At 41.3% G+C, this 24,941-nt stretch overlaps 1 protein-coding gene and 1 pseudogene across 1 annotated transcript; both read left to right on the forward strand.

Moving 5' to 3' along the window:
- Nucleotides 1-25: 25 nt before the first annotated feature.
- On the forward strand, nt 26-4,853 carry LOC129783136 (creatine kinase S-type, mitochondrial-like). The gene is made up of 3 exons (XM_055792884.1): nt 26-167; nt 1,620-1,715; nt 4,633-4,853. Exons 1-3 carry the CDS (start codon nt 54-56, stop codon nt 4,807-4,809), a joined length of 387 nt encoding a protein of 128 aa, XP_055648859.1. The 5' UTR covers nt 26-53; the 3' UTR covers nt 4,810-4,853.
- Nucleotides 4,820-24,941, forward strand: part of LOC129783067 (transducin-like enhancer protein 4) — a 42,759-nt pseudogene continuing 22,637 nt past the window's right edge.

Consider the following 24,941-nt stretch of genomic DNA (forward strand, 5'->3'; position numbering starts at 1 on the left):
ACAAGGTCTTTTACCATCACATACCAGCAATTTATGCTAGGCTAAGGGACAAGATGACTCCCAATGGCTACACCCTAGACCAGTGTATCCAAACTGGGGTTGACAATCCTGGCCATCCTTTCATTAAAACTGTGGGCATGGTTGCAGGCGATGAAGAATCCTATGAGGTAAAATATTTTCACAACGCTATCATATTTGCTTCAGTTTGTATGGTATAATTCACAAGAGCTCATTATATGAACACAGATTCTTAGTAGAATATATATTCCTAAGAGAAATTGTATCCCAGAGAATATATAAGGGGGAGGCCATGTGCATAAAGACAGTATTTTCTCTACCCTTTATGAGGATTTGAATGCTATCCTACATTAGGAAATCCAGTGAATATGATGCATCGCTAAAGGAGCCCTCTACTGCAGTCAAAGATAATAAAATATGTCTTCTTGGGAGCAATATTCTATTTGCCTCCAACAGCTTCTCTCTTTCCTACTACTAAACATAGTTTATGGAAAAACAATGAGACACATCAAAATAAAGGTAATATGGAAATTACATTGTAAAACAATTGAGGCAGAACTGAAAAGAAAATTGCTTCTGTGAAGTGCCAGGCTATTGGACCATGACAAAAGCCAAAGACAGTATTAAGATAGACAAGTTTATGTAATTCTGGAACAAGGAGAATAGAAAAAGAAGAAAATCCTTATTTTTATTGACCTCTGTGGTCTGCTTCCTTCAGTCTACCATGCAACAGTATATATTATTATACAATCTTTTAATAGTATCCCAAATGTTAGGCTGTTCAAGATGGAAGAATACATCTGATATTCTTGAACTACCAGCTTCTGTGATTTGTTTTACTTAGACATGGTGACTGCCTTGAAAAGCTCTGCCAGAGTTATTACTGTACAATAGAATGAAGGTGTGATTGTGACCAGTGTTGACATACCTGTGCTAAATGTCTCTAACTAGCACCAGTATCTAATGGCAGTGAAGACATCGGTATTCTCATATGACCTAAGAACAGGACACAAGCTGCCTGGGAACCAAACATGTATTTTAGTTGCTAATAAATCCTGATATCTAATCTGGTTGCCACCCACATCCAGTACCTATCTGTGGTAACTAGAATAAGCTTGTAACTAAAGTGCAACTAAAGTAAGGTGCAACTGTAAGGTAAGGTGCAATTTTTGTTGTAAAGGTGAGCAACCACTACAGAGCATCTTTTAGGTGAAAATGACTGAAACTTACCACCAATAATCTCCCATTTTATTATTAGGAGAGAGAGGGTGAAATTCCATGTTCTAAGACGTACAGCAGAAACTCAGAGCAACTGAGAAACTCATGGCAAACTGTTGGCAGCTACCCTCTGCTACATAAAAAAGAGATCTATTGAAAATAGATCAGATTTTGAGAGATAATTTTTTCAGAGACCAATTTTCAAAGATACAGCCTACGTATGACCCTTCCCTTAATATTTATCCCTGTCAGCACTTGCAAACTGCCATTTATGGCTGCCATCCAGGAGCCCGTACCAAAGGATTTCCCTTGTGACTGAAGTTAGTGCCTTAAAGTGTTTCTATAATACTGAAGACTCTTTGTAGATTCTCCTGATTCCATAGGTATTTGCTGAGATTTTTGACCCTGTCATTAAAGTGAGACATAATGGCTATGATCCATGCACAATGAAGCATCACACAGACTTGGATGCATCCAAGGTAGGATTTAAATAAAATAATGAGGAAATATGTAGAAGAATGGCTGCAGAAACATGGCCTTAGAATCTCTGAAGATCTGCACAATCCAGGCCTGGTATTAGCACTGGAGTAATTTGGTTTGGTGACCCTTGGAGGTTATGGCTAAAACGTCAAGGTGAACGGGGGTTTTATACAGGGTTTCAAAATCTAACCGGTTCACCTATTTGGGGTGAATTGAAATCTGGGAGTTTCCATGTATATGTATCAGGGGGCTATCAGTTGCCACCGGGAGTCTTTTTTTTATATGTATGGACATAGCGTGGCCAGGGATTCCTTTGTATCCTGTTGGTGGACCATGTTATTTAGGGCGTTTAACTTTGTTTGCTCCACATATGAAAGACTTATTGAAAATGACTCCACAATCTCATAGATCACGGAGGGCACTGCGCACCTTTGATGAGACATGTAATGACCGAGTCGATCTGCAGTCTGTAACAACAAATGTCCTAGCCTCCATATTTATGCCAGGAGCAATGGCAGCATTAAACTCTAAGAATATATGAAGGTTAGTATGTTTGGGAGAGAAGCAATTTAATATTGCATTGCAGATTTTAAGTTCGTTATCGTTTGACGTAGATAGTGTTAGGCATGCTACATTACAAAATAGAGCTGCAATAGATTTTTTGTTATTAGCACATGGACACGGTTGTGAGGATTTTGAAGGGATGTGTTGTGTGAACCTTTCCGATCATTCCATATCTATCCACAAGAAGTTGTCACAACTGCAGGGAAACATGAAGCATATTCTTGCTGATGATAACCCCTTTGATGAATGGTTGAGAGGATTGGGCATAACAGGTTGGTTAAAGACGTTATTGATGGAATACGCTTTGTTATAATCATTATTGTAATGCTTTTAGTTTTTAGCTGTTTATTTTCTTGTTTAAAGAGAGTAGTTTTTAACATAACCAATCAGGCCTGTCTTGTGCAAAAGAAAAAAGGGGGAATTGTAGAAGAATGGCTGCGGAAGCGTGGCCATAGAATACCTTAAGTTCTGCACAATCCAGGCCTGGTATTAGAATAGGCCTGTAATCAGAATTGTACTGAAGTTACTGTGCTGAAGTTAACAAGAAAGGTAGCCTTGAGCTATTCTTGAATCCTGAGACCAAGTAATTATGTTGTGCCAACAGGCCGTGGCTGTAACAAGCTACAGCTGCTGGGAAAGCAGGTGCAGGGCCAAGAAAGATAGGGAGCGGTATGGGAATATAGGGAGTAACAAACTACAAGGCTGAAGCATAGCAACACAATTAGCTACATGGATAGAATGCTTATTTTAGTCATGATAATTAGTGGTGTGAGAACCGCGCACGCTTAGAGACTACTAACCAATTATATTTCTGCTTTGGGAATATGCATGTGTATTGGTTCTATATAAGTAGTGTTAGAAACCAATAAAGTTGAGCAAGATGCATAACTCATATTGAGCGTCTTCTTGACTCCGGCAAACCCTTCTTCCAACAGAAATAAAGATTCAGTGCTGCTTCTTACAATGATGATATTGTACGTAATAGTACTTCCCCCCCCCCCCCCCCCCCCCGATCCACCTCCAAAGAAAATGAGGAAACTGGCTAAGGAAACTGGGATGCCACAAATGACTGAAATGGCACATCCCACAGGGAGTATGTCTAAATGAAGTGAGGCCTGGTTCTGTCCTTTCTTTTTGCAAGGCTGTTTGTTTACAGCCTAGGTTTTCTGGGGTTTTCAGCATCTGACAAAGGACAAACCAGGCTAGCTTCTACATGGTCTTTCTTTCTCTTCCATATTCTTCTCTTCTAATTTCCTCTCTTTACTGGACCTCTTTCACCTGACTACTCTATTCAATTACACCCTGACATCATGCAGAACTGTCAGAGGCATGAGACTGTGTAAGAGGAGCAAGCCAGGAGCCAAGAATGATAGCAAGACAGACAGAACATTTGGCTCACCAAAGGCACAGTTCTACAGTACCCAAGCAAGAACAGGACAGGTCTAGTTACAGTAATCAGGTTCAGCCAACAGCCCAGTGATAGAGAAAGCCATAGTGTCAAGGCAAGTCTGAGGTCAGGTCAGTGAGGCAGGGTCAGGATAAACAAGGTACAAGGCCAGGCACAGGCATACCTATAAAGTATCTCAGGCAAGGATTGAGGGCGAGTGCCTTAGATTAAATGCAGCTATAACCAAGGTGTAAAGACCCCAGATGAAAATTCTCACAGATCTTTTTCAGACAGCTCTTTTCAAATTTGTCAGCTCCATGGTTACACAGCTGTGCAATATCAGAGCTGGTTAAAACCCAATGGAGAGAGGGTGAAAGAGGTTTGCAGAGCTTGGTGCACTCATGGCCCTAACATCAAGCTAGTTACATCCCTACCTTGTTCTTAACAGAGGGATTAATCCTAACTCATACTAATCATTTAGGCCTCTGCCTAATGGCACTGTGAGTCTGTTCATGAGATAAACATGTATTTAAGGATTAGACTGAAAGCATCCGCCCCCGCATACACACAATCAAATCTATTGCTTAGTATTTCCTTCATAGTTCAATAACAGTGTAGATTAGCATCATCTTGGACTTTCCTCTTTCAAAAGATCTTCCATACCTGGCCTTCTTTCTATGTTCGTATCCATATTTCCAAAAGCCACTTAGATCCTTTCATATTCCTTGCTGGAGGTAAGAAGGATCAGCTGGTTTGTCACATTGAGTCAGCAAAAGAACTTCGGAGTTCCTAAAAAGCCCTTAGTATCTGAAACACTGGGGGGGTGTTCTTAATATTCCGTGATATCTAGGAGAGGTCATGATCCCTGGTCAGAAAGATGCCCCATTTTTATATGATGTGTTTTTTAAATGGTAGTGTACAAAATGGGGGACTGTGTGTAAATTAAAAAAGCATTCTTCCTTCAGATCACCCATGGTCAATTTGATGAGCGCTATGTCCTCTCATCATGTGTACGTACTGATCGTAGCATCCGGGGCCTCAGCCTTCCTCCAGCTTGTACCAGGGCAGAGAAGAGAAGTGGAAAATGTTGTGGTCACTGCTCTAGCTGGGCTGAAAGGAGACCTTTCTGGAAAGTACTATAGTTTGTCCAATATGTCTGAGAAGGATCAGCAGCAACTTATTGATGTAAGTATAACTCCGTATTATGTATAGGGCTTTTGCATGTGAATAAGAGCCACATGTACACTCAGAGAAAATGCAAAAATGAAACTGATTTGGGGAAATTAGTTCAAATGGTGCCTACATATTTTGGAACCTCTAAAATTAAGGGTAGCAAGCATGCAGGCCAAGATACAAATTCTCAATGTGACACACACAAAGAGATCACAATATTCATAAATTCAGAATCTAATTTGACAGAAAATAAAATACAGGAACATGGGAACATAAACATACAACCATAAGTATTTTGTTTTATAGTTCCTTAAAACCAGTTGCTGGTAAAAGACCACCTTGCTTTTCATGTGCCTGGAAATGGTTCCCAGGACTGGCTGTTCCATCACCTTCCCAGGGATCGAGGTGAGCCTGACTGGCTTGTGTTTCCCTGGATCTTCCTTCTTGCCCTTCCTGAAGATAGGAGCGCCATTTGCTTTCCTCCAGTCCCCAGGCACTTCTCCCAATCACCATGATCATTCAACGATAATGGAGAATGGCCTTGCAACGACATCTGCCAGTTCCCTCAGTACTCGTGAGTGCATCCCATCAGGGCCCATGGACTTATATATGCCCAGTTTACTTAAATATTCCCCAAACTGATCCTCTTCCACTAAGGGTACATGTTTACATCTTCCTTGCTCCAGCCTTTGCCCCTGGTCTCTGGGGCCTGGGATTCCCCAAGGCCGGTCTCGCTAGTAAAGACGGAGGCATTTGTTACGTCAGCCTTTTCCATGTCCTGTGTCACCAGGCCCCCTATTCCATTCAGCAGTGGGGCCACATTTTCCCTAGTCTTCCTTTTTCCACCTATGTACTTCTAGAAGCTCTTGTTGTTGCCTTTGACATCCCTGCCCAGATTCAGTTCCAGGTGGGCTTTGGCTTTCCTAACTGCATCTCTGCATGCTCAGACAGTATCTCTGTATTCTTCCCAGGTTGCCCATCCCTGCTTCCACACTCTTTATGCTTCCTTTTTGTGTTTGAGTTTGTCCAGGAGCTCCTTGTTCATCCACACAGGCCTCATGGGATCTCTGCCCAACTTCCTGTTTGTTGGGATGGACCGCTCTTGAACTTGGAGGGGGTGATCCTTGAATATTAACCAGCTTTCTTCAGCCCCTCTTTCCTCCAGGGCCTTATCCCATGGGACTCTTCCAAGCAGATCCTTGAAAAGGCCAAAGTCTGTTCTCCTGAAGTCCAGGGTTGTGAGTTTGCTTTTCACCCTCCTCCCTCCTTCCCCTCAGGATCCTGAACTCCACCATCTCATGGTCACTGCAGCCAAGGCTGCCTTTGACCATCACATCCCCAACAAGCCCCTCCTTCTTGGTGATCAGGAGGTCCAGCAGAGCACCTCTCCCCATTGGCTCTTCTGTCACTTGGGCGAGGAAGTTGTCATTGATGCTCTCCAGGAACCTCCCAGATTGCTTATGCCTTGTTGGTGTTGTCCCTCCAGCAGATATTGGTGTGGTTAAAGTCCCCCAGGAGGATGAGGGCCTGTAAATGCGAGACTGCTCCTAGCTGTCTGTAGAAGGCCTCATCCACTTGTTCTTCTGGGTCAGGCAGCAGACATCCCCTACAATGTCACTCATACTTGTCCTCTTTCCTTCCAAATAACTCCATATGTGGACTATCTCAAATGCATATTTTGTATCCATATATTTACTCTGTTTCCTTTGGAAACCTTCAAGGCTTGTCTTAGTGCTATCAGTTCTGCCCTCTGGGCTGACATGTTGATGGGTAGAGCCCCAGCCTCTATCACCTGTGTGGTTGCAACCACTGCATATCTAGCCATCTGTCTTCCATCTTGTACAAAGCTACTACCATCAATGAACAGTTCCAAATCAGGATCAGTTAATGGTTCATCCCTCAGATCCTGTCTGCTTGAATATACATGTTCAGTAGTTTGTAGGCAATCATGATATAGGAATTCAGAATCCTTTACTTCTGAATTCAAAACCATTGCTGGGTTCACCGCTGTGGTGGTTTTAAGTTCCACATTATCCTGCTCCAACAAGATAACTTGATATTTGAGCATGCAGCTTGGAAACAACTGATGCCCCCCCTTTTATTCTAAACCAGAAACCACCATATGTGGAACACATATCATAATTCTCTGTCCCATCATTAATTTTCTTGCTTCTTGAATTAAGAGAACAGTTGCAGACACAGCACGCAAACATCCTGGCCATCCTTTGCTCACATTGTCCAACTGTTTGGAGAAATATCCCACAGCTCTCCTCCATGTTCCCAATCACTAAGTCAGCACATCCAGGGTTAAATGTAGTTGTTCAAATACAAATAGCTCAAAAGGCTTAGACAAGTCAGGTAGTCCCAATGCAGGTGCTGACATCACAGCCCTTTTAAAGTTCTTGAAGTCTGCTCGGCATTTGGGGGTCCCTAGTAAGTGGTTCTTTTTTGACCCCTTCAGGGTTTCATAAAGGGTCCATAGTTGAGGATCCACAGTCTGCACCATCCGACCATGCTCATGAATTCTCTCGGCTTCTGCACAGCTCTTGATTCTGGAGTTTAGCAGATTGCCGCTTTCCTGTCGGTTCCCAGTTTCTGCTATCCTTGGGAAATCTCAAATCCTAGATAGAGCATATTTTCTTTTCCCACTTTGGCTTTACCCTTCAATACACTATATCCTCTTTGGCCTAAGAAATTCAACATGCTTATAGTCATCTGCAAGCATTCTCCCCAGGTTTCTGCAGCCAATAAAATATCATCCACATACTGTAATACTATTGTTGTGGTTTAACCCCAGCTGGCAACCAAGCACCACGCAGCTCACTCCCCCCCACCTGGAGGGGTTGAGAGGAGAATAAGAAAGGAATGTAAAACTCAAGAGTTGAGATAAGAGCAATTTAATAATTTAAACAGAATAAAAAGGTAAGAACAATGACAATAACACCAACAACAGTAAAAATAATAACAACAGCAACAACAACAGTTATAATGGAAAGGTGGGGGAGAGGATAAAATCCAAAGGAAAAGGGAGAAAGGAAAACAAGTGATGCACAGTGCAACTGCTCACCACCCGCTGACTGATGCCCAGCCAGGCCCCGAGCAACCATTTCCCCCTAGCTAACCCTCCAAGTTTATATACCAAGCATGACGTTCCATGGTATGGAATACCTCTTTGGCTGGTACAGGTCAGCTGTCCTGGCTGTGTCCCCTCCCAGTCTCTTGTGCTCCTCCAGCCCTCTGGCTGGCAAGGCCCAAGAAACTGAAAAGTCCTTGATTTAGTATAAACATTACCCAGCAACAACTAAAAACATCAGTGTGTTATCAACATTGTTCTCATATCATAGCCAAAACACAGCACTGTACTAGCTACTAAGATGACAGGTAACTCCATCCCATCCAAAACCAGGAGAATCCTTCCAGATTGTCCTTTTTTCCACAATTTCAATTCCTTTGCCAGCTGATTGCCAAATATTGTTGGACTGTTTTGAAGTCTTGTGGCAATACTGTCCAAGTAAGTTGAGCTTTGTGTCCAGTGATGGGCTTTCCCATTCAAAGACAAATATTGCCTGGCTACTTTTGTCTAGAGGTATGCAGAAGAAAGCATCCCTAAGATCAAGCACCATAAACCACTTATGTTTTTCCTCTAAGAATGTCAGCAAGGTATATGGGTTAGCTACCATGGGATGAATATCTTGAACAAGCTGATTTATGGCTCTTAAATACTGAACTAATCTATACTCCCCATTCGGTTTCTTTACTGGCAATATTGGAGTGTTATATTCTGATTCACGTTCTACTAACAATGCATAATTTAAAAATTTCAATATTAACTATTCCAAACTCTTCCTATCCTCCCACTTAACAGGATACTGTTTTTGTCTTACTGGTTTTGTTTCAGACTTTAAAATGATTCTTACTGGCTCAGTCAACTTGGATCAATTTGGGATTCCACTAGCCCATACCAAAGGGGTTACTGCACCTTCTACTTCTTCAGGGATTTCTTCCTTTGATCTCTGTGTAGTCTGTAACATAAAAATCTTTGCCTCCACAACTTTTGATTCAGGTATTAACAATTGTGTTTCCCCATTAGTAAAGACTACCTGTGCATCTAGCTTACTCAATAAATCTCTTCCCATCAAAGGCACTGGGCATTCAGGCATATATAAAAATTGGTGAGTTACCCATTGCTTTCCTAACTTAAATTTTAAGGGTTGCAGGAAGGGTCAATTCTCACTTTTCCCTGTGACACCAACATTTACAGCCTCTCAACTAAGACCTCCTCTACAAGTATTGAGTACAGAGTAAGTAGCTCCTGTAACTACCAAAAATTCTATCTCAATGTTCCCCAACATTAATATAACCAGGGGTTCAGCTGGGCATGACTCTTTCAGTCCCCTTCAGGACTCATCATCTAATATCATCAACTTAATGGCTTGCAAAGCAGGATACAAGTTCCTGACCTGAGGGCTTTCCTTCTTCCAGTGTCCCTTTTCCTTACAAATTGCACATTGGTCCTCTGCTACCTGGGGTTGTATAGATTGTGTGAAAGGAGGCAACCTGCCCCTTCTAATTTTTGAAGTTTCTTTCTTATATCTGGGGATGATTGCCCTATAAAAATATAGATTAATTGAATAGCTTAATCTGGATTCTCTGGATCTAAATTACTATATTTTATAGCAGCTATTTTTAACCTTTTCATAAAAGCCATTCAGCTCTTGTTTCACTTCATACAATTTGGACCAATTGATTGCCTTTGGCATAGCATGTGGAATGCTAAATAATATCCGTCTTTGATACTTTGTTATTAACTCTGGCAGTCCGTGTTGGTTTGGGTCCCACCCTGGATCTATAGAGGGGAAATTCTAATCCACTGTCCCTTGTAAGTTACCAGTAGCATGTATCCCTTCTACTTGCTTCCTTGTGGTATGTAATATCATTTTCTTCTCAGTTCCATCTAATAATGTGTCTAATATCTGTAAAACCTATAAATCATTTCAATCTGAATCCTGAGTTTTAATTATAGTTTCAAATATCCAATCCGAATCCTGAGTTTTAATTATAGTTTCAAATATCCAATCCGAATCCTGAGTTCTAATTATAGTTTCAAATACTTTCTCCACTCTTTCTGGATCCTCCCTATATATTCCTGCAGTCTCCTTCCACGATTTTAAATCGGTAATTGAGAATGGTACTTTAACTGTCACTGGCCCGTTATTCCCAACTGCTTGACAAAGGGGATCTTGAAAAACTTCTCCCTCTGTTGTTCTCTAGTTCTACCTGCTATTGGACTAAATAATTCTGATCCATACCCTCCCTCTCTCTTGCTCCTACCTTCTCCTTCATCCAAGTTCCTACCTAGATTCTCATCAGGATCTCCTAATCTTTGATAAGGAGCCACCATAAATTCTAAATCTTCCTCTTCTTCCCTATCACATTTCAAACATCTTTTTCCAATGCTACAAGCCAAACAACGTTACAAATTCCTCCCTTCCCCTTCTTTTTCCAAAGCCAAAACCATAGGATCTCATGGGATTATTCCACACTCTTTCTTCCATTCTGGATGATTTCTTAATGTGAAAAATAAATGTACATATGAGAGTTCATCCCATTTTCCCTCTCATCTGCAAAATAACGTCAATTGCAATATGGTGTTGTATCTTTAAGTTCCATTCTTTGGCCTTTTTTCTTGGTCATTAAGGGTATACATTGGCCACCAATGATTACAATATTCTGTGAGTGTTTTTCAAGTGAGAGGACTTTCCCCCACCTTTCCCCAATGCTTCAATAAACATCCCAAAGGAGATTTCTTTAAAATACCTCCTTCAACAGATTGAACGGTTCCCATGATAGTAAACACAGATTAAAATAAACAAAAAACCCACCTTAAATAGGACAATACAAGAATCCAAGACAATTCACTTACACATACATTCTTATAAAAAAATTTAATCTTAAAACATAATCCAAGTCTCAATATCCAATACCGTTCCAAGATGAAAACCACTATTGTATGCAGCGGGACTCTACCCCACAATTACCAACCAAAATACCAACCAAAACCACAACTGCACACAAAATCGTTCCACAGACTTTCGTCTAGCAGAACTAAAACCTTCCCTATAGGTACCTTTATAGCCCAACTCTGAGGAGCTTTCGCCATATCTTATGGGCAGGCAACCCCCCTTTTCAAGGATCCCGTTCTTTACAGGACAACACTGTGTGCCTTATGGGCAGCCACAGCACAACCCTGCGCACCTTATGGGCAGGCAACCACCCTTTTCCTGTTCCAATAAAGGAATGCCTTTACCTTCCAGGGGTCTTGCTCAGACCTCGTTGGTCCAGGGATCAGAGGTTCTCCCCAAGGTACCAGCTGGAGGTCCTGTTATCCCGTGGATCCATTGAGATTCAGAAGCAGAGTCCCATCTGGGTCGCCAAACCTGTCACCAAATTTGGAATGAGAAAACTTCTTAACACCAGTGTAGAAGATCTTGGAAAATCAAAGCAAGTGTCACAAAATCATTGAGACCAGAGTGAGTACAGGGATGTAATAATAATAATTAAAAAAAAAAATAGCAAGAGTACAAATGAAGGTATGGGCGACCTCAGGAATGCAACCACCATACATACTTTCCACATGGTGTCTATAAAGCAGCCCACAAAATTTCATGTTCTCCTTTAGTTTAATAAAAGTATTATATAGGCTATATGAATGTATGTATATAAATTAATGATTTTTTTTTTAAAATATGAGGGTATTCCCTTATATTTAGAGACATGCAGAAGGCTTACTATATAGGACCTTTAGGTCTGGGGTTTTTTTCCTTAGGTATGTAACATGGGCTCAGCAGATTGTTCTAGAATATCTTCACTTGCCTCTAAAAAAAAGAAGCTGGGGTAAAGGCCAAACAACCCATTTCATCATTTTGCAAATTAAGCAAGAGGGTTTCTTAGAGTCATTTGCATGTTTCACACCTCTTCTAAGTTCAGAGGGATAGTGTAGGATTTTGGCAGGCCTTTGTAGGAAAACCAGTGCCCAAGGATTTTTCTTCTGAGACCTTAGAGACAGTAGCACTGCAGCTGTTTCTCCCTTCACTTGATCTGATGCAAGGCTGGGACCCAAAGGGAAAGTATGTTATTGCTGTGTATCTGATGACCTACATCTGGGGTGCCATATGCAATGCTCATTAGCTGTATCTCAAGGAAGACATTGTGGAATGAGGTATAAAGGCTACTAAAATGATCGTGGTGTGATGGAGCAGCTGCCTTATGAGGAGAGGCTGAAAAAGCTGGATCTCTTCAATTTGGGAAGGAGAAGGCTGAGGGAGGATCTGCTTAAAGTTTACAAAATTGAAAGGTTGTAGATAATGAAGAACTGTATTCAGTAAATCCTACAGCCCTAGATATAGGGAGCACTTAAACCCAAACTTCCCTAATAGTTTAATTAAAACAAATAAAAGAAAGTTGTCTTCACACAGATCTTCTGAAACTTGTTGCAGTAAGAGGCAGTGGAGGCAAGGCAGTTACCAGCAGCTGGAGAGAGAGATGAGACAAATCCATATACAACAGATCCACAAGCAGTTTCTAAAGGAAAAGGGCAGGGACTGCCTCTAGTAGTCTCAATCCAGCAGCCATGAATATTGGGGAATTTGGATGGAAATGGGCTGCAGCAAACATCCCTCCTTGTTTGCTTCTCCTGTAAAAGCATCTCTGCTGCTGTTGCATACAGAGTATGGGCCCAGACAGATCCCTGATCTCATGCAGGAAAATGATTCTTACATCCTTTTCTGCTACCTGTCAAGTAGGAGCTTTCCCATCTCATATCTGTAGTTGTGAAAGCAGTCTCAATCTCATCCTCAACTTTTCAGAAGCCACAGCACTTCATTTTTTTGTGTTTCTGATTTAAGCATAATTTTTTTTTTCTCAAATAGTTAGGAGTGACAAGCCCAATTCTGGAGCAATGCCTGAATCCTAACTTTGGCTTTTATACTTCATGTATAACATTGTTCAACTAAGCAGCATTACACTCAAGTAATTTCCCTGCGATGCATATTTTATCCATCTCATAGGAGAGTTTTATACTTTTAACAGACTTTATAACAGTAATAATGTCATTCAGATAATTATATCATAATTGAACATTTTTGGCTTTTACTGCAGTTTGCTTAATACTTTATGATGGCAAATCTCTCATAATTCCCACTTTGTTGGGAATTATTGTTTTAATTATTACACTTCAAATATATCACTTTGGCAGAGTAGGAAAGCTACAGTATGGAACAGTCATATTCATGAATGCTTTAACGAGTTACCAGCTTTTTCATGTGGGAGGCTTTTAGTCCTGTCACCTCTAGTCATTAATTTTAACACTGATTTCATTTAATTATCGCTTAGTCTACTCAGGCCAGGCCTTCATCTGCAGGGGCTAGCATATGGGGAGTTTAGGTTTATAGGAGAGCAGTTGGAAGACTGCATAATCTGGCGATATTGTATTTTTCTGCAGTGTTTCAGCATGAGTCATCTATGTTAATACAAGTAATTTTCAGTAGAAGTTGAGATTAAAATGGTGATAGTGATTCCTAGATTTTTCAAGCAATTTGAAGTATTAATTATCCCAAATAAACAGCAAGCACACTGATCTTTGCATTGGTAGTGGTGAGAATTCTATGGCTTAATTATGGCCTTCTTTATGATCATTTAATTTGTGTGTGCCTGGCACCAATATTACATCAAGAGCAGCACCCTATGAATGTTGGAGAGAAAACACATCAATTTGTGAAAGTCTGGATGGTCTTTGTAATAATCTTTTTCTTTAGCACTGTGCTCAATGTTACAAAATACAGAGTGAAGCAGTGCTTCATGCCTTACAGTAAAAGATCCTATGGATTCAGCACTAAAAAACTGTTTCACTTCTTAAGCAAATTATATGAACAAGTCAACATGCTCAGCCTTTCTATAAATATATCTGTTGAATAGGTTTTTGTCACCATTTTGTGGTATATTTAGCATGAATAAAAGTCTTCTACCTAAGCATAAAATGAAAAACTGGTACAATTTGCTAAAATTGAAACTAAATATAACCCACTTTCACTAAAGAGTATTTTTTCCTATATCTTAGTTATTACACATGAGCAAACTCAGTGTGGGCTAGTAGGAAAATGTTCATCTGTCTAGTAGATTAAAACATTTTGTTGATGAAAAGAGCAGTCTGAAAAGATTCTGTTTCTTTATAAATTGTAATAGTTATTAAAATGAGGATTCTGGCCCACTAAGTTACAGCCTGCCAAGACATCATTACTTAATTTCTCTAAGTAGCTATACTATTCCAGCTTCTTAAAGGTAAATGTTAGGAAAGTACTGATATTTTCATCAAGGAACAGAACAAAGTCCAACAGCTAAACAGTGTGCTTTGATAGAGGGTTTTGTGCGAAGTCTGCTAATGTAAGGGTCAGTATTGGAATATGTAGGCTTATACACTCAGGAAGATATTTGTGTGGGTACAGGATTATACATAGGAATCTGATGTCAGTGGAAAACATGAGGACAATGTTATATCCAGTTATTTCTCACTTGAAAATTCATCCTTATAGGTGCTTACAGACTGAACTGCTATTGTAAATAATAGTAGGAACTAGGTATGAAAAACAATGTTGTTTCTTGCACACTGAAATCAGTCAGAATTGGGTGTATTAGAAGATCTAGACCATAGCTCATTAGCTAATCAGTATGTGACATATTATTATTTAGTAAGAGATAATATTAGATCTGTTAGAACCAGTTCCAGAGATCCCATGATGTCAGAGATTTTTATATGGCAGGCACATAACATACTGGACAGAAAAGAGGCCCCTATTGCAGGAGTATTGATTGAGTAACTGTGGCTCTATTCAAGAAAAAGGAAAGAGTAGTCAAAGTGGGAATTTTTAAATATGCCCTGAAGTAATTGACTACAGGTAAAATAATATTAGTCTTAGTACACTGGTCAAATTTGGGAAATGAGATTTTGCTTGCTTTTCCCATTCCATTAATTTGCCCTCTCTCCCTACCATATATCACAGAATCATAGAATCATTTAGGTTGGAAAAGACCTTTGAGATCAAGTCCAACCATAAACCTAACACTGCCAATTCCACCACTAAACCATGTCCCTAAGTGCCATGGCTACATGTCTTTTAAATACCTCCATGGATGGTGACTCAAGCACTTCCCTGGGTAGCCTGTTCCAATGATTGACAACCCTTTCAGCAAAGACATTTATCCTAATATCCAATCTAAACCTCCACTGGTGCCATTTGAGGTCATTTCCTCTTGTCCTATCACCTATTACTTGGGAGAAGAGACCGACACCCACCTTGCTATAACCTCCTTTCAGGTAGTTGTAGAGAGAAAGCAATAAGGTCTCCCCTCAGCCTCCTTTTCTCCAGACTAAACAACTACAGTTCCCTCAGCCACTCCTCATAAGACTTGTTCTCTAGACCCTTTATCAGCTTCTTTGCCCTTCTCTGGACATGCTCCAGCACCTCAATGTCTTTCCTGTAGTGAGGGGCCCAAACCTGAACACAGTATTTGAGGTGCAGCCTCACCAGTTCCAAGTACAGGGGGACAATCACTTCCCTAGTCCTGTTGGCCACACTATTTCTGATAGAAGCCAAGATGCTCTTGGCCTTCTTGGCCACCTGGGCACACTGCTGGCTCATGTTCAGTTGGCTGTTGACCAGCACCCCAAGGTGTCACGTTTGCTAGTCCAGTCCACTGGGAACTCCCAGGGTAGATAGGACTGCTGATAAATGATGGAAAGTGGCTTAGTGAGCACTTCCTCCAGCTCCCTCAGTACTCTTGGATGGATCCCATCTGGCCCCATAGACTTGTGTGTAAATGGTGTAGCAGGTCACTAACCATTATTCCCCTTGTATTATGATGGCTTCATTCTGCTCCCCATCTCTGTCTTCCAGCTCAGCAGGCTGTGTACCCTGAGAACAATTGGTCTTATTTTTAAAGAATGAGGCAAAGAAGGCATTAAGTGCCTCCGTCTTTTCCTGATCCTTTGTGTTCATTCCCCCCCCCATCCAATTAAAGATGGAGATTCTCCTTAGCCCTTCTTTTGTTGCTAATGTATTTACAGAAATGTTTTTTATTGTCTCTGCAGTAGCCAGATTAAGTTCTAGTTGGGCTTTGGCCCTACTAATTTTCCCCTTGCATAGCCTCATGACATCATTGTAGTCCTCCTGAGTTGCCTGCCTCTTTTTTCAAAGGTCATAAACTCTCCTTTTTTCCCTGAGTTCCAGCCAAAGCTCTCTGTTCAGCCAGGCCAGTCTTCTTCCCCGATGGCTAGTCTTTTGGCACATGGGAACAGCCTGCTCCTGCACCTTTAAGATTTCATTCTTGAAGAATGCCCACCCTTCCTGCAGTCCTTTGCCTTTCACTACTGCTTCCCAAGGGGCTCTGTCAACCAGACCCCTAAAAAGGCCAAAGTCTGCCCTCTGAAGGTCCATGGTGGCAGTTCTGCTGACCTCCCTCCTCCAAGAATCCAAACTGCTATCATTTCATGATCACTATACCCAAGATTGCCTCCAACCATCACAACACCCACAAGTCCTTCTCTGTTTGCAAACAACAGGTCCAGTGGGGCACCTTCCCTAGCTGGCTCACTCACCAACTGTGTCAGGAAATTATCTTCCACACACTCCAGGAACATCCTAGACTGTTTCCTCTCCATTGTATTGTATTTTCAGCAGACATCTGGTAAGTTGAAGAACAAGATCCCCATGAGAATAAGGGCTAGTAATTGTGAGACTTCTCCCAGCTGCTTATAAAATACTTAATCTGCCTCTTCCCCTTGGTTGAATGGTCTATAACAGACTCCCACCATGATATCTGCCTTGTTGGCTTTTCCCCTGATTCTTACCCATAAACTCTCAGCCCTTTTATCACCATCAAGCTCTAGGCAGTCAAAACACTCCTTAACATACAGGGCTACCCCAGCACCTCTCCTTCCTTGCTTATCCCTTCTGAGGAGTTTATAGCCATCTATTGCAGCACTGCAGTTGTGTGAGTCATCCTACCAGGTTTCTGTGATAGCTGCTATATCATAGCTTTTCAGCTGCACAATGGCTTCCAGCTCCTCCTGTTGTCCATGCTGCATGCATTGGTGTAGATTCACTTCAGCTGGGCTATTGATCCTGCCACTTTTTTTGGGGGGGAGAAGACCTAATTCATATGTGTTTTCATGGTTTCTAACACATCAGTAACTATTGTGTCTTTGCTGCTGCATGGATCTCCATCCCTTGCCTCCACTGAGATGGCAGACTGAAGGACCTTGCTAGTATGCAGTCCCTGAAACATTGGTGTGCTGTCCCCAGCCTTATCTCTAGCAAGCCTCATTTTATCCCTTCTGCCCGCAAATCTTGTTTAAAGCTCTTTCAGTGGGTTCTGCTAACTCCTGTGCAAAGATACTTTTCCCCCTTTGAGACAGGTGTACCCCATCTGTAGCCATTAGGCCCAGTTTTGTGTAAACCAACCCATGATCAAAACCCCCAAAATTCTGTTAGTGACACCAGGCTCGGAGCTAGGTATTGATCTGCTGGTTCTTCCTGTTTCTTCCTCCACCATTCCCTGCAACTGGAAGGACGGAGGAGAACACTACTTGTGCTCCTGATCTCTTAACCAGTCATCCCAATGCCCTGAATTCTCTTTTGATTGCCTTTGGACTTCTTGTTGTAGCTTCATTGCTGCCTACTTGAAAAATCAATAATGGATAATAATCCAAAGGCTGTACAAAGGCAGGAAGCTTTTTTTTCACAACTTTAACCCTCGCCCCCTGGCCCCAGCGAGGCAGCAGACTTCCCTAAGACGTGGATCCAGTCTGCATATTGGGCCTTCTGTTCCCTTCAGGAGAGAGTCTCCTATGACAATGACTCATCTTTTTTCTTTATGTAAGTGGTTTTGACACAGGACGTAGGCCAACTTAACCTTGGTGACTCCTCCAACCTAGATGAACCATTGTCTTCATCATTATTCAGTTCTACTTGCAGAGACTTGTACCTGTTATGCAAGGGTATGGGGTAATCACAGAGGAGATGAGCCTGCTGTGCCAGGCAGGAACTTGTTGCCATTCCCTCCTATCCCTTAAGTCACTGTGTTCAGACAGGTGGAGAGAGGATAGAGGATTCTCTACCTGACAAGCCTGTCCCAGGGAAGGTAGACTGTGAGGCTAGTTGTCTCAATTTTTTTTTCTAATATCAGGTGGGATACCATAGCAGGATTTTTTCATATTGGTACTAAGTTGTCCTGGTTTCAGCTGGGGCAGACTTAATTTTCTTCCTAGTAGCTGGTGCTGTGTTTTGGATTTGGTGTGAGAATAATGTTGAAAACACACTGATATTTTCAGTTGTTGCTAAGCAGTGTTTATACTAAGTCAAGGAGTTTTCAGCTTCTCATGCTCTGGTAGCAAGAGGGCTGGAAGGGGCACTAGGAATTGGGAGAGGACACAGCCAGGACAGGTGACCCAAACTGGCCAAAGGGATATTCCATTCTATATGAGGTCATGCTCAGCATATAAACTGAGGGGGAGTTAGCCATGTGTGTGTGTGTAACACTGCTCAGGATCTGGCTGGGCATTGGTCAGCAGGTGGTGAGCAATTGTATTGTGTATCATTTATTTTGGTGGGTTTTTTTCCTTGAGTTTTATTTTTTTTTGTTATCTCTTTCTGTTACTATTATTATTATTGTTGTTGTTGTTATTATTATATTGTACTTTATTTCAGTTATTAAATTGTTTTTATCTCAACCCACAGGTTTTACCTTTTTTTTCCCAGTTCTCCTCCCTATCCCATCAGGGGAGGTGGGGAGTGAGCAAGCGACTGCATGGTACCGGCTGGGGTTAAACCATGACTCAAGTCTGATTCATCTTTGAAGCAATAAAATCTTTAAGCAGTATGTATTGCCCCAGTGCTCAATGTGGTGCTCATCCTTTATGTGCTAGTGCTAACTCACTGCTTTATCATTCTAGTAGGAAGCTTTCATTTATTACTTTATTAAGCAGTGAAATCTAAGATTAAAATGGTGTCTATAGTACATATCTAACTAGGTTGTGAGAAATGAAATTATATGGTTTCAAATTTATGAAAATAAAATATTTCTATTTAAATAAGTGTAGTGGTTTGGTTCTTAGGCACCACTAAGTTGTATCTTACTGGTGATTATTTTTCTTTATTTTAAAGCAAATTGCTTTCAGTATGGTGAAGTTGAGAAATAATGAATTTAATTCATATTGCAAGCTACTGCCTTCCAACTGTAAATCAATATAAATGTAATGAGTATACTATTAAAGTATTTTGCAAAAGACTATGCTATATAATTGCAGTAAACAAATACATTTCTCAAGTCATCAGGTAATTTAATGTTGCATTTCTATTTGGTCTTTATTTTAAGGGCTTCTGTGCCTCCTGTCACAACTGTCTCCAAATATCTTAACCTGTGTTGTTTGTTCAGAGCAAACGATAGCATTTTATATTTTTTTAACAGTATAGTTGATTAATGATCTGTTTTAAATCTAAATCAATGAACATGTTTTAAGATGTATTTGTGCAGGATCGGAAAACCTTGAATACCTGTTTTATTATGTCAGGGAAGAGAGGGAGGGAGGTAAATAAGAAAGATGCAGACTGTATACAGTGCTAACTTTCTTTTAAGATTTCTGTTCTTAAAGGGTAAATAATTATATTCTCCCCCTCCCCTCTGTCCAAGTCAGTATTGATTTATCCCTGCATATTTATAGAGGAAACATGTCAAAATCAAGCCAATGTACAGTATTCATAAAATGCTCCAAGTACTTCTAGTTTCATCCTATTGACACTGCAGATCAATGATCCATTAATTGATCTCCTTTACCTGTCTCTTTTGCAATGAGTCGTACATTCTCAACATAAACTTGCTGGTTAGCTATCACTGATTAAAGCCCAAAGTGCTGTCCATCAGAATAACTCCAAATTACATTATCAGCTTAAGTTGTACTGAAGGATAGTGAAAATTAAATCACTCTCTTGAATAAGCATCTGATGATGTTTTACCTGTTTCCTAACTGCAGAGCTCTTCTGTACCTACTTCAGCCAGTTTCAGGACAGCAGAAAAGCACAGAAATGCAACAGATTACTCTTTAGATAGTAAAAACCAGAAAACAGAAGATAATGAAATAACATCTCACTATGTGAGTAAACATTTGCATTGTGCATTGCTAAAATTGACTATTCTCTGTAATTTCACTAATTTTCTAATACATAATTAATTTAAAATTTGCAGGTAAAATGCTAACAGATACTTACTATCTGCATGTACCATTATTCTGGATGGAAGATTTAGGTGCTTATGATTGGTTGTGTTTTTAACAATATAAATACAGAACACCTGAAGGGCAAGTGTCAAAATAATTGGTCATTAGGCGGGGACTAAGATTTGGAGTCTAGCTTGGCTCTGCTTTTCAATGCTGCGTGACTTAGAAAAATTTTCATCCTCTGTCTTCATTCACCTATATGAAAACTGGGGAAAATGCTACAACTGTGGGAACCTATCTAGGAGAAACACTATAGAAAACCTAAATATTTTAATTTTATTACTACATAAAGCTAGATAAATGTTATATTACATAGTTCTTTGGAGCTTTGCATTTCATTGGATTATTCTTCCTTTGTACTTAAGAGTCTTTGAGATTATTTTTTTTTACACATTTTGGTTTGTCACTGCAGGACAGTGATGGTGAAAAGAGTGATGACAAATTGGTAGTTGATGTTTCCAATGAGCTACACATAATGCTATTTTTTTGTACCTTACAATAGTGGAGGTGCAGTGGGGTGGTCTTCAGTGGTTTCCGTGCTGTGATGGGTTTACCCTGTCTGGACGCCAGGTACCCACCAAAGCCACTCTATCATTCCCCCTCCACAACTGAACAAGGAAAAGAAAATATGACAAAAGGCTTGGTGGGTCAGATAAGGACAGGGAGATCACTCAGCAATTACCGTCACAGGCAAAACAGACTTGACTTGGGGAAATTAGTTTAATTTATTGTCAATCAAATCAGAGAAGGAAAATGAGAAAACAAGTACTACATTTTAAATCCCTCCCCCCCCCCCTTCCTGGGCTTAACTTCACTCCGGAATTCTCTACCTCCTCCACCCAGGTGGCACAGGGGTATAGGAAATGGGGGTTATGGTCAGTTTATCACATTGTCTCTGACGCTCCTTCCTCTTCAGGGGAAGGGCTCCTCACACTCTTCCCCTGCACCAGCATGAGGTTCTACCCACAGGTTACAATTCTTCATGAAGTGCTCCAGCATGGGTCCCCCATAGGGTCACAAATCCTGCCAGCAAACCTGTTCCAGCATGGGCTCCTCTCTCTCCATGGGTCCACAGGTCCTGCCAAGAGCCTACTCTAGTGTGGGCTTCCTGTGAGGTCCCAGCCTCCTTTGGGTGCATCCATGTTCTCTGGTGTGGGGTCCTCCATAGGCTGCAGGTGGATATCTGCTCCACCGTTAACCTCCATGGGCTGCAGGGGGACAGACTGCCTCACCATGGTCTCCACCACAGGCTTCAGGGGAATCTTTGGGTGCCTGGAGCCCCTCCATCCCCTCCTTCTTCCCTGACCTTGGTGTCTCCTTAATTGATTCTCTCATATATTCTCACTCCTCTCTCCTGGCTGCAATTCTTGCTGAGCAGCTTTCCCCCCTCTTCTTAAGTAAGTTATCATAGAGGCACTACCATTGCTGCTGAGTGTCTTGGCCTTGGCCAGCAGTGGGTCCATCTTGGAGCTGGCTGGCACTGGCTTTATCACATATAGGGGAAGCTTCTAGCAGCTTCTCACAGAAGCCCTCCCTGTAGCCCCCCACTACCAAAACCTGGCAATGCAAACCAAATACATTCCACCCCTCACCTCTGTGAATCACTTATTTAATAATTATCATTAAAATCCACATTCATCACACAATTTTCACACTCTTCAAAAACTTCATTCACATCAAGAAAAGAATTCATCACACCAAATCAAAATAACATAATCACACCACCAAACAAAAGTGAACAATTTACAATTCATCCCTTGTCCCTTTACCACAATTACAATAGAAATTCCCCATGATCATTTCTCTTTTCTCTCTCTAGCTGTGTTCAGTCCATGTTTTGCCCATTACTGTGGTGATGCAGGTCGAGGCGGACTGAAAAAACGCTGTCTTTGTGGCTGGGTTTGGACAAAAAGTCCTTGATTGTTTATACAAATTATTTATATATCTTAGGCAGTACATGTGTCAGACCCTGATAGGTTTTTGTGTTCTTCTTGCTTGCTATTTGCTGTAGGTGCCCGTATGCTGCGGTTCTAAGTTCCGGTTCTTCACATCCTGTTTACATACCTGACAATTTGTGGCTGTCTTAAAGGTACACGGCTAAGTCTTTGAAGTCAACTAACTTGTCTGCAGATCCACTGCAGACCCCAACAATTCCTCCTTTTTGTTTTTGAACAGCTAGTACCAGGTTTGCTGTGTGCTGCAGGGCCCTTGCAAACATGACGGCGACCAAGGCAATAGCAAACAAACAATACTGCCAATTGAGTGAATGGATGCCAAAAAGGATGACATTTTCTCAGATTTTGGTAACATGTTGCTGCAATGGGGCGCCTAAAATCCATGCAGCACATACCATCAAAATCCTCACAGCCATGTCCCTGAACCAACAAGAAAAAGCCAATAGTTGCTTTTTTTTGTTATGTATGTCATAGTGGCAAATTTGACTCACATTCTTAACTGCCTAACAAACAAGGTGATTTAACTTTTTAATGCTTTCCCTGCTGTTACTCCGGATAAGAGAAGAACCGCTGCAATACGTTCCCATCAGTTTCATAAATCAACTACATCATTACATGCTTCATCCAAAGTTCTATTGCGTTTAAGCGCATTATGCTTATCAACATGTTCATGTGTTGATTTATGTGGGTGTCATGGTCCCATCATAGCCTCCTACTACATTAGCATCTACATAAAAACAACTATTGGCATTCAAAGTGCCAACAATATCAACTTCTTGTGGGTTAACATTATACAGAGGTAATCAATTATCCCAAATATCAAGACTTTCAGTAAGATTCTTCATTCCCCACATACATTCACTTTTTTGCAACAATGTCTGCAAGTCAGTTTCGAGGAAGGACACACCAAACAAGGACTGGTTCAGTAAGGAGGCCACACATTGGTTGTTGGGTTGACTGACGGCAGCAGTGCTCCCACGATCCGGCACGCTAAGCTCAGGCTGCACACAGCGAGCAGGTATCCATCGCGGACCTTCATCTGTAGAAACACAAGCATAACCTCTCGCCCAAGTTAACAATTCATGCGGTCCCAACCAATGCCCGGTAAGAGGGTCTTTCATGCGTACTAAGACGCCTTTGTGCTTTTGCTGCTTGTCACCAACTGACACAAAATGTCGCACAATGGGAGGCACCACATGGTTGGCAGAGATTTTCAGAAAGTTCAAAACATAACATGCTTTCTCTAATCGTGCCTCTGGGGTCATTCCCTTCATTCCCCCTTTTTGTTTTTCAAGCTAGCGTTTAAGAGTACCATTCATGCATTCAACGATGGCCTGGCCCATAGGGGAATGGGGAATACCAAATTTGTGGGAGATCCCCCACTGGGAAAGGAACTGACTGACAGGCCTGGAACTATAGGCAGGTCCACGGTCTGTTTTGATTTCAAGAGGGACACTGAGCACAGAAAAAGCACGTTGCCAGTGCCGAATGATGTCACAACTGGTCTCACCTGTGTGGGCAGTAGCAATCATTGCAGTAGAATAGGTATCTATTGTAACATGGACATATTTTTGCCTGCCAAACTCATTGTAATGAGTTACATCTGTTTGCCAAAGTTGTAAAGCTTGAAGGCCTCTAGGATTAACTCCATAATTTGGCACAGAAGTAGCATTTTGACAGTCTGGACAGGCTGCAATAAAGTTACTGCATGCAGCAGCCTGAGAGAGACCCTTTTGACCAAACTGATGATACAAGGATCGCCAATTCTGATGATAGAACTGGTGGGCTAACACGGCTTGCTGATGGACATCAGGAACAGGCACCAACAGAGCCACAGAAACTAGAGCATCAACTCTAGCATTGCCTTCAATTATAAAACCAGGTAGGGAAGTATGGCTATTAACATGCATAACATAGTATGGAGAATGGTGTTTACAAATCTCTTCCCAAACTAGAGTCAAAATTGCAAAAAGCTTGGGGTTGTTGACATGGCCAAGAACAGCCATATCTAAATTGGGAAGGAGGGCTGCCACATATGTCAAATCAGTAACAAGATTAAGAGGGCCTGGAAAATACTGAAATGCCAAAGCTGCAGCCCGTAACTCTACGACTTGTGGGGATCCTTCCTGATATACAATTTGGGAATGCCATTGCCTGTTTTTTTTCCAAGCGACTGCGGCTTTTCCCATTTTTCCAGACCCATCTGTAAATACTATGTCACCTTTGACTGGTCATCTCTGACTTAGTTGCCGTGGCTGCAAAGTTAGATTTACAGTCATTTTCAAAAGTGGATGAGGTGGATGATGGTACTGAACTTGCCTTTGAAAATTGTCAAGAACCACTTGAAGGGCAGTAGAGTTTGACAGCGCCCATTCAAAATTGAATTGTTGTACAGGGATAATCACAGTTGCTGGATCAGCTCCAGTCAACTCTAAACATCTTTTTTGGATTTTTATGATCAAATCAGCAACAAGTTTGTACCATCCAACAGCAGTTTTCTTAGGCTGCAAAGGCAAAAACAACCATTCAAATACACGCAGTGGATCTTCCCAAGCCTGGTTCCACTGGGCCAACATAGCATAAGGGGAAGATTGGTCCATTAAAATAAAACCACTTAAAGGAAGTGTGATATCTACACGCCACACGTGGTGAAGAGATCAACTGTTCGACTTCTTTCACAAGTGCTAAGTCTGCAGGTATTAAATGCCTTGGGGCTAAAAGATCTGTGTCTCCTTTTAAAGGTTGCAAAAGAGGTCGCATTTGTTCATTAGTAAGGCCTAAATAAGGCTGTAGCCAATTTAGCATTCCTGCAAGTTTTTGG

This window comes from Falco peregrinus, chromosome W (genome assembly GCF_023634155.1).
Source record: "Falco peregrinus isolate bFalPer1 chromosome W, bFalPer1.pri, whole genome shotgun sequence".
In the NCBI taxonomy this organism is placed as follows: Eukaryota; Metazoa; Chordata; class Aves; order Falconiformes; family Falconidae; genus Falco; species Falco peregrinus.